Raw genomic sequence first — 10,773 nt, 5'->3', positions numbered from 1 at the left:
CTGGCTCCGTAGAGAATGATAATAGTGCTTTTGGTGCAGCTCCAGAAACTTTCTTGCTGTGTTAGCTCCTTTTGAGGTATGAAATTTTATCACTGACACCTTAGGTATCTCTGGGTCTGCTGTAGGCTCAGAACTGGCAAAAAAGGGTTCTGTGTCCCTAGATACCAGATCCACTGTGCCCTAACCTAAGGTCTGCTGATTTTTAATGACTAAGTATGAAATTCAAATATAATTACTCTTCTCAATCATATCAGTAAATACTCAGTCTTATGGAAGGTTCTGGGCTAGGCTCTGGGAAAACAAAGAGATAACAGCCTTTGCCAGAAGATTCTGCCATTCAAAGGAAAAGTACAGGGGAGATCAAGGAAAGATTAACAGAGGGCAGAAACTGTCCCTAACCTGGCACAATAACCAACACACAACAATAGCCCCGAATGTTTATTATAATAATGATTACAGTAAACACATTGGAATTCAGGCAGGACAATTAAAAATGAACAAATTCAGTAGCTAGAATCCTGTGGGTTGTCTTTATTCTCTGCAGATTTCTGGTTGTATTTCTTCTGTCTAGGGCTCAGCTTTGTAAACTGACTTATAAAACCCTCTCCTCTGGGTTTCCCATTTAGGGAGCTGGCACCGACGAGGGCTGCCTGATTGAGATCCTGGCCTCTCGGACACCTGAGGAGATCCGGCGCATAAACCAGACCTACCAGCTGGGTATGTAGCATCCTTAGTAGCCTCAGGTTTCACCGTGATCCGAGAACTAGACTAGCAGCAGAGGTGGGTCACCTACTGATCAAACTGACCATGAGGGGTCCAAGCTCTGGTTTCAGGCAGACCTCTGTTGGCTTCTCAAGACTTTTCAGGTAAACGTGCTACTTAGGCTACCCAGTGCAGTGTTTTATTACCGAAGAAGCTGGAAAGTTGTTCCTTATTATCAAGCAGAGAATCAAAGGTGCTTGTTCAAAAGTGGTGGCACCAGTGAATCTTAGCATTCTAGGGAATGGCTTGGAGGGGCTGTCTCACCCAACTTCTTACCTTCAGACTGGAGTGAATGGCTACCATCTCAGAATGATAGCCATTTACTCCCCTCTTTAAAATCTCCAGAGAATGATACAGATGAAGAGCCTTTATAAGATGCATGCCCCTTTGCCCTAAGAATATTAAAAAAAAATACACAAAGATTTTAGATCCCATAGTATTTATTTGGTGTTTGTTATATTAGCTAAAAATGTCAAACACTTTAGCAGACTGCCTAAACAAAATATGGTACACCACACAATGGACTGTTGTGTAGTCATCAAAGCGTATATTGAAGGATACTATTAAATTACATTAAATGGCATGATATATGGATAAGTGAAAAAAAGACAAATTGTAAAATAGTATGCTATGGTCCCATTTTTTTCAAGAAAGAAAAATAATATGTGTCTGTGGGGAAAAATGAGGAAGGATATTCACAAAAATGTTATTGATGATTATTATTTCTTGGTGATTAGATTATCGTGAGGTTATTCCCCCCTCCCCCATTTTTCTTATTTTTTTTCTTAAGTTTTCCACAGTAAACATGTGCTACTTTGGTAGAAAGAAAACAACACAATAATAGTTTTTTGGTAAATGTTCAGAGCAGGATGTTCCAAACCTTGGGAGTTTGGTTGTAGCACCGGATCCCCACATCTGCTGAACGCGGGTATTCTCCCGCTGCAGGCTGTGAAAGGTTGGAGCTTCTCTTGGGGAAGCACTCGAGCGAGTAACATGGCAGAGAAGGCACATGCTAGAATTTGGACTTGACAGCCCCCTGCTTGTCCCCAAACACGAGTTCTGAAACTCCACTCTACATGCTTTTCAACAGTCACTATTCTTTACGTCACTGAAAACCACATTCAGAACAGACCCCTGAACAGTGGGACAGTGAGGGCTACAACCCCAGCCTTTCTCCCTCCCTTTTAAGGAACAGGAAAGAACATGTTGTTTCCACCATAACGACAAGCTAAACTTAGCCATTTTACCAGCGTTTAGTTTTTAAAAATCTGTGTGTGAGGTGAAAAACGTCACAAGGAGCTGCTTCAGTAAGCGAATCCTGGAGAGGACAGAAGGTTCTGGCGTGTGACACAGTGTTGGGCAGGACTTTTTATCTTGGCGGAGCTAATTTTGCTAATTTTACTTTCTTGCTAGAACACGGGCGGAGCCTGGAAGACGACATTTGCTCTGACACGTCATTCATGTTCCAGCGAGTGCTGGTGTCTCTGTCTGCTGTGAGTGGCTCCCTCTGTTGGCTGCTTCTGATGGGCATTGGGTTTTATTGACATGCTCACTCTGTCCCCTTTTCCAGACTTTCTTATCCTTTCAACCTCCCAAATGTCGATATTCCTCAGATGTTTTTCTCAGGCCTCTCTTCTAGAGACTCTGGCTAGTCACGTATGACCATTTGTTCTAACTTATACATATAAGTACCTAATACATGTCCACCATCTTTATCATTCAGTGCACGGAGACTTAAGAGGATCATTAAGAGACAGTTCCTGAGCTTTAGGAGTTTATATTGTCATAAGGGAATATATCAGACATACAAGTTGCTTTGATAAAGGTCTGAAAAGTAAATGCCTAAGGAGAGGCACATAGTAAAAGAAAGATTCAAGGAGAATTTTAGCTGCAGAAACAAACAAAAGGCTTCATGGCAGAAATGTGGATTCAGAGAGGACATGGAGGGTTGGTAGGACTTTAAGAAGCAGAGGTGCAGGTGGGTGAATTCCAGGCAGCAAGAAACTAACAACAAGGCAATGTGATGTGGTCAGAGAACAACTGGCCGAGCAGTCGGGCTGGTGATTCTAGGGACAAGGTGCACAGATGAACTGAGATTCTACATTGGGAAGAGTTTACACTTTCTTCAAAGAGCAGTAGGGAACCACAGAAGGTTTGAGACCAGTAGAATATGATTGGAAATGTATTTCTGGAAGAGTAATATATTACTCACCTGTAAGATTAATTGTAATGGCAAGAAATTGGAGGTTGGGAGACCAGGTAGGAAGTTATCTCACTATTTTGTATGAGAAATAAAGCAGGACTTAGCTAGTGTGGGAGCAAGGATGCAAGAAAAGAGAAGATGGTTACATGAGATATTTCACATGACTCCCCAATTGTATCTTTATCCCTGACCTCCTTTCTGAGTGTGAGACTCATTTCTCACTGCTTTTTAGAAGTTTCCTTATAGATATTTGCCATTTTCCTGACTTGTCTTTTTCTGTTAATATTGTTGCTGTTCAGAACATAACCCTGGAAACCATCTCCAACTTTCACCTTGCTTTGTCTCTGGTATTTACTTCGTGTGGTCCACTTTACTTATTTTCTACCCACTTTTTCTTTTCCTCACCGATTTACCATTCTGCTGAGCCATACCTAGACTATAGAATATTGAGACAGCATAGCAATGAAAACAGTCTAACAAACCGGAGGAAAGTAGCCCATTTTGCTGCTCCTTAGCATTCCTCTAAGGCGTCACGCCTGCCTTTCTCATGAGCTGGAGTTGGAGAGGGACAGGGTGTTTTCTTGTGTTCCTCAAGCCCCACCTCTGGTCCCAAACTCTCTCAATTCTCCTGTTCCCAACCCCTACTTGGCAGAATTGATCAGTGTAGATTTGCTGGTTCCAAAGGAATGAGTCAGCTGGGAAGACACGGGACTGCGGGTAGGTGAGGAACGGGAAGAAATAGTAGTGGAGGGAGCCGTCAACAGGCAGCATTCATTCTCCTTCCTTTTCTATGTTGCAGAGACACCCATGCAACAGAGGCTCGCCTTCTGGTTGGTAATGTTCTCTAAGCTCAGATCAGAACCACAGGAATAAATGCAAGCACACTCAGTGGACATCGGTCCTGACAGTTTATCAACAGCTAGGAAACTCAGGAGCTTGTGGTTTCCCAGAAGTGACAAACAGCACCCCTTAGCTTAAAAAAATAGGAGGGTGAACATCAGTCTTCTCTCCCTAGGCTGGAAGTGTGACCCCTTTTGGTATTCTAATTACCATGTCCCTGGATTCCCAGACATTCTTCATGGCTACTCTCTCATTCTCTTTGGTTTGTTTATCTTGTCCTTAGGGTGGCAGGGATGAAGGAAATTTTCTGGATGATGCTCTCATGAGACAGGATGCCCAGGTGAGTAGAACTGTAGCTTCTTTCTTCTCTTTTGACAGTAAGAGAGGCCTTAGTTGGTGGACTCCCTCTTATATTCGTTTATATTGAGCTAGCTGAGATGTCTTATTTAAAAAGATTCCCACGGATGGTCTTTAATAGCAGAAGTTGCCTGCAGAGCTACCTGGGGCTTGGGAGTGGCATGAGGCATCATTGTATAAGCACCTCTGGATTCTAGATTTTTTCACATTGGGACCTTGTTGTGGCCACCCCAGAGAACCATGGAGTGTCTTCTGTATCACTGGGAGGTGAAGAGACTTGCCTTTGCTCTGTTTATCTTGCACTTTTACTTTCCCAAAGAAAACATTTGATAGGACCTGTGTAAAAGAGCTTAGCACAATGTATATCCTGTCAGGTAAAATTAATACCAAACCCCAAGGGGCTTCCTTGGTACCCAGCCTACTGATGGCTGTCCTCAGTTATTATAGATAACACTAATAATGGCTAATAAAAAGTGGGCCTTTACCAGGTACCAAACACTGTGCTAGCTCTCGATAAGAAGTATGTCATCGATGGCTAAGTGGAGGGCTAGGGGAGGGAGGGAGCAATTGAGGGGATCGTTTTATGAACATTATAGATGTCTAACCAATGTACCGTGTACTTGAAACTAATTTAAATAAATAAATTTATTTTTTAAAAATCCCACTAGATTGTATTCTTTAACGAATTGTAAAGCAGGTGAATTATATCTCAGTAAAGCTATTAAGTCATTTTTCAAAATGAAATACTTTACTGTTAGTAAGAAATCATCTGCGTTTCATGAAATAAAAGACTATTCCCCACTGATAAACAGTGCTCCACTATGAAATGGTATGACTTTGAGGGGGTGCAGGGCAGGGAGGAGAGTAAGGGGTAGACACATGAGTGGCCAGGAGTTAAAAGTTAAACCTGGATGAAGGGTAAAAGAGCTTTATTATAGTCTTCTATATGTTTATATGTTTGAAATTTCCATAATAAAAGACTTAAAAATTAAAAAAAAGAAGTATGTCATCAAATCCTTGCAATAACCCTATGAAGTATTAGTATCCCAATTTTCTGGATAAGGGAATTGAGGCTCAAAGAAATTCCTTGCTTAAGTTTCCACAGATAATAAGTGGCAGAACTGGGATTTGAACCGAGGCAATCTGGGTCTAGACCCTGTACTCTTAATATACATATAACCATAGAGAAACACTGGTCCCAATTAATATGTGAGATATGAACCATTATGGATTCTGCAAGAAAGAACCTGTTCCTTCACTAGAAGGGAGAAGGGTATGTGTGTCATAAAAGTTCTGAGGACTCAGGGAGTCCCATCCCATACAGAGACACAAGAAATTGCCTTCAATCCAGAAGTTTTGAGGAGGGAGAAGGTATTAAAAACATTGAAACATTGGATGCTTATGTGAATTTCAGATACCTCACAGAGAGCATTTTGGGGCATGCTGGAAGGAACTTCCATAGCCTAGGTGAATCCCAAATTAAATGAAGAGTTACTGAGCAATTTATTCCTGAAACATTATATTCACTATCAATTTTTTGTGGATTTACTAGGTGCCAGGTATTGTGACTGCTTTACATTTTTTCCTTATAACAAATCTGGGAAGTAGATATTATTACTTCTGTTTGAAAGATTAGGAAACTGATGCACAAATTTGAATTTGTCCAAGATCACAAAGTTGGTGGAATTGGGCTCTTTGGATCCAGGTCTGTCTGATTATTTCCAACTATGCAATTCAACAAACAAATATTTTGGGGCTCTGCAAGGAACACAGTTCTCCTTGGAGGCGACCTGGTGAAAAGGTGCTTCGAAATAAGTTCGGACTGGGGAAGTTGGACAGAGGGAGTAGAACTCAGAATAGGGTTTTTCTGGATATCCCAGGGCTTACCAAGAGGCAAGGAATTTAAGAACAACTTCAGCCAAGGTTTCAGCTCTTCCAGAAAAAGACAGGAGGAAACCTTGTCAATGTGTGCTCTTTAACTTGCATCAGCAGCAAGGGGGTCATTGCAGAATTTGGGTATCATGCTAAGCGAAATAAGTCAAACAGAAAAAGTTGAGAACTATATAATTTCACTCATATGTGGGACATAAAACTGAAAGCAACAAACGAACAAGACAGGCAGACAGCAGTTTAGTGGTTACCAAAAGGGATCAGGAGGAGGTGGATAAGGATAAAGGGTGTCAAATACGTGATGACGGAAGGAAATTTAACTTTGGGTGTTGAACACGTAATGCAATATACATATGATGTATTATTGGATTGTATACTTGAAACCTACATAATTTTATTGACCAGTGTCACCCCAATAAATTTAATAAAATGAAAAGAATTTGGGTATTATAGCTCAATTTTGATGTAGGAAAGTGAGTTTGAGATGAGCAGAATGATCAGGGCAGGTAGAATTTGGTAGTTTTCACTTACGAAAGGTAGAAAATTTAAAATAGAGAGGCTATTATCTGACCATTTTATCTGTTTTTTATCTGTTTTGTGGATGAAATTTGAACTAAAGGAAATCATAGGTAGTGTTCAGAATCTCTACTTTAAAAAGAAATTTATAATATATTAAAACTACATTAAAAATGCCCTTTAGAGCTTGTGCTAGAAGGTGGCACATATTTGAATCTCTTCTTCTGGTGGGGGGCGTGGACAGGAAATATAAAAATAGGGGAAAACCTGCATCAACACTGGAAAATGAAGGAGGAGAGCCATTAAAATGCCAGATGGGCAGCAAACCTGACCTAAGGACACAGGAGGGTCATCCCAGAAAAGAGGCTAAGCCCCACCCCCCACCACCACACACCCCCAAAGTGGACACAGGCACAGTGGTTTCATGCAGACAGGAGGGAAGTCCTCAGAGAAGACTTGCACTGTGTCTCAGTTGTCCTCAGTGGACTAGCAGCAAGTGAGCCTGCTTGAAATTCATCCAAATGAAAACTGAGGACCTTCACAAAGAATCGACTCACCTTGTTCTGGGGGAAAGATCCAGGTCTGGATAGACTGCTCATCATTTAAGGATGGAGGAGCTTGAAAGTCAATGGATCCTCACCTCAAACACTAGGTAGGGAAGCAAACGGGACCATGCTGTAAGAAAGAGTCAGGTTTCAGATTGCTTTAGACCCTAAAATAAATGAGAAAAAAAAAAGGATTTTAATTAAATTAGTGCTAAAAGAAAAAGAAAAAATGCAATGAGAAAATAACAGAGATGAAAATGGAGCTGGATAAAGGGTAAACAGATTTAAGAAAAAAAAAAGGGGGAGCTAGATGAGTTGGAGGAGAAATGTTCTCAGATGAAGCAGAGAAAACCAGAATTTTAAAGTTTATTAGAAGCAAGAATGATCAAAAATGATATTGCTGAAAATGACATCATTGTGAAAAATGATGCCAAAAAAACCTCCAGAATTCAGAAGAAAAGGACAAAGAACATAAAGGAAAGACTATGGAGATTAGAATCGTGACAAAAAGGGTATGGAAAATTTTGCACTGATATATACTTAAAAGTATAATAAAGGTAAAATAAAGCATGGGGTCCTGGTATAAGAATAGTAAAGAGAAGCTAATGGAATGATTAGAAAATCTAAGAGCAGAACCAAGCCTACGTGAGAATAAACAGGTAGCATTTTAAGTCAGCAAGGAAAACACAGATTACTTACTCAGTGGAGCTGGGACAGCTGGCTAACCATTTGGGAAAAAATAAAGTTAGATCCCTGCTTTCACCTCACATTACAATGAATTCTAAAAAGATTGAAATTTTAATATGAATAAATGAAGTAAGATACTACAATAAAGAATAATTAAATCTTTTATTTTTTTAATCTGGAGCTGGGAAAAGATTTTGTATACCTGACACAAAAGGTAGAAACCATGAAGGAAAAATAATTGGTAGTTTGACTACATTAAAAAAGTATACAAATTGTTTTAGCAGATAATACCACAAAGAAAATTAAAGGTCAAATGACAGAATGAGAAAGTTTCTCCTTGTGTACAATAAGCCGAATATATAAAGAGATTTTATAAATAAACAATATAGTTAACTATGCTACTGATAAATCGAAACTACTATTGTGATACTATGAATAGGAATGCTCCAGTTATTTTTTTAAAGAATGGACAATAGACTTTAATAGGCAACTCAAAAAAGAAAAAAGTAGAAATGGCAAATACCTAAAAAATGTCCAACCTCACTAGTTACTAAAAGAAATTAACACAAAAAATAGTATTTTCTACCCATTATTAAAAAGGTTACTCTTCAAGGTCATTTGTGATATTTTATAAAAGCATCATTCTGTGACAGATTGGAAGCTGGTTCTTTGCCTCACATTCTAGGAACCACTTCAAACACTTCAAACTTAGTGACATAAAACAACCACCATTTTATTATGCCCATGGATTCTGTGGGTCAGGAATTCAGACAAATCACTGCAGAGCTGGCTGTCTCTGCTCTATAATGTCTAAGGTCTTAGTTGGGAAGACTTGAGCAGCTGGAGGTGACTCAAATGGCTGGAGGTTGGAAGCTTCATCACTCATGTGTCTGGCATTTGGACTGTGATGACTTGAAGGCGGGATCAGCTGGAACTCCAGGTGGCTTGGGCTTCCCAAAGCATGGCGGCTGTGTTTCAAGAAGGAGCATCTCACAAGCCAGCATTCCAAGAGAACCAAATCTGTCTGGCCTTCTATGATCTAGCCTCAGAAGTCAGTGGCACTACTATCATATTGTATTGATTGAAACAGTCACAAACCTACTGAGATTCGAATTTGAAAAATACTGATTTAGATAAACCCTTCATGCCCTCCCGGCTTTAAAATTGACACAAGCAATGAAGGAATTAGAGAAAGAAGTGAAGAAACAGATGAGTAGATGGAGGTAAGCTCAGTGAGTGACAAAATGTGTCAATTAAGGACATTTTGAGAAATTTAACAAGCTAGCTGCTGATTATAAACTAGCAGTAGGGTTTAAATTTTCTTTTATAAAATACACATAAAATTTACCATCTTAACCATTTTTAAGTGTACAGTTCAGTAGTTAACTATATGCACATTGTACAACCAATCTCCAGAACTTTTTCATCTTGAAAAACTGCAACTCTATACCCATTAAACAACTCATTTTCCCCTCTCTCCAGCCACAGGCAACTACTATTCTACTTTCTGTTTCTAGGAATTTGACTATTCTAGAGACTTCATATAACATGTAAGGGAAATCGTACAATATTTGTCTTTTTGTGACCGGCTTATTTCACTTAGCATAACATCCTCAAGGTTCATCAGTGTTGTAACACGTGTCAGAACTTCTTTTTAAGGCTGCATATTCCACTGTATGTACATACCACATTTTGTTTATCTATTTATGTGTCAATGGACGTTTGTGTTGCTTCCACCTTTTGGCTGTTGTGAATAATAACTGCTATGAACATGGGTATACATATATCTCCTTAAGATTCTGTTTTCAATTCTTTTGAATACATACCCAGAAATAGTATTGCTGGATTATATGGTAATTCTATTTTTAATTCTTGAGGAACAGCCATACTGTTTTCTAAAGAGGCTGCATCATTTTGCATTCTCACCAACCATGCACAAGGATTCCAGTTTCCCCATAACCTTGTCAACACTTTTTTATTTTCTGGGTTTTTTTTTTAATAGCCGCCATCCTAATGAGTATGAGGAGATATGAACAGCAGTTTCGATTTATCAATGGTATAATTAAAGTGACGAGAATCAATTTCTTATATTCCTACCTAGTTGGAATATAAGCAGTTACTGATGGGTCCTGCCTCTACTGTGAGACCTTCTAGAGCCCCAAGCAGATCACAGCTCATTCTAGAGCAGTGTTGTCCAATGAAATGCGTAAAATGCTCTACATCTGCACTGTCTATTATGGGTAGCCACGCATGGCCACTGAGCACTTGAAATGTGGCCAGTACGAATGAGGGGTTGAATTTTATTTTTTATTTAATTTTAATTAATTAAAATTTAAATTGCCACATGTGGTTAGTGGCTACTGTGTTGGACAACCCAAGTCTAGGATTCCTTAGCTCTTAAAATCGAACCATGTAGTCTGCATGTAGATAGCTACTGTTGTTTGTCTTGACTCTCAAGGAGATGTTAGAGTGTCCCATTAGTCATGCCTTAGGAAAAATCTTGAGTCATTACCACTCACCGCCAATACCACTTCCACCCCTATCACCAGCAAAATAAAACTAAGCCAGCTCAGCTCTTTGAAGTTCTGGAAATATTTGGATATATCCTGGCACCTTCTCTGTGGTATTTTTAACATGTGCTTTGTTTGGCTCCAGGACTTGTATGAGGCTGGAGAGAAGAAATGGGGGACAGATGAGGTGAAATTCCTAACTGTTCTCTGTTCTCGGAATCGAAATCATCTATTGCATGGTAAGGCACTTTCCTCATCTTCTAAAGAAACTTTAAAAGATAGTGAAGACTATATTGCCCTTTATTAATTATAACGTTTTCCTCTTTATTTGATACAAAGAACTGATTGTCCTGAACTGTTGTAGATGTCTTACCTTGGAATTATATCAGTGCGACAGTGTGCATGAGGGCCAATTTCTGAAAGATTAATCATGAATAATTAGCAGATACACAGCGTATTCATA

The 10,773-nt window shown here is 39.4% G+C and overlaps 1 protein-coding gene across 3 annotated transcripts in view; it reads left to right on the top strand.

Annotated features, from left to right (window-relative positions):
• Positions 1-10,773, top strand: part of ANXA4 (annexin A4) — a 54,127-nt gene that overhangs the window by 34,924 nt on the left and 8,430 nt on the right. For all 3 annotated transcript variants that reach the window (XM_025045144.1, XM_015587634.2, XM_006909520.3), the window contains 4 exons: positions 627-717; positions 2,176-2,255; positions 4,089-4,145; positions 10,456-10,549. In XM_025045144.1, the coding sequence (XP_024900912.1) occupies positions 627-717; positions 2,176-2,255; positions 4,089-4,145; positions 10,456-10,549 (322 nt within the window). The remainder of the gene's footprint in view (positions 1-626; positions 718-2,175; positions 2,256-4,088; positions 4,146-10,455; positions 10,550-10,773) is intronic.

The sequence above is a fragment of the Pteropus alecto genome, unplaced genomic scaffold, assembly GCF_000325575.1.
Source record: "Pteropus alecto unplaced genomic scaffold, ASM32557v1 scaffold131, whole genome shotgun sequence".
Classification (NCBI taxonomy): domain Eukaryota; kingdom Metazoa; phylum Chordata; class Mammalia; order Chiroptera; family Pteropodidae; genus Pteropus; species Pteropus alecto.
This window is presented reverse-complemented; position numbering and strand designations above follow the sequence as displayed.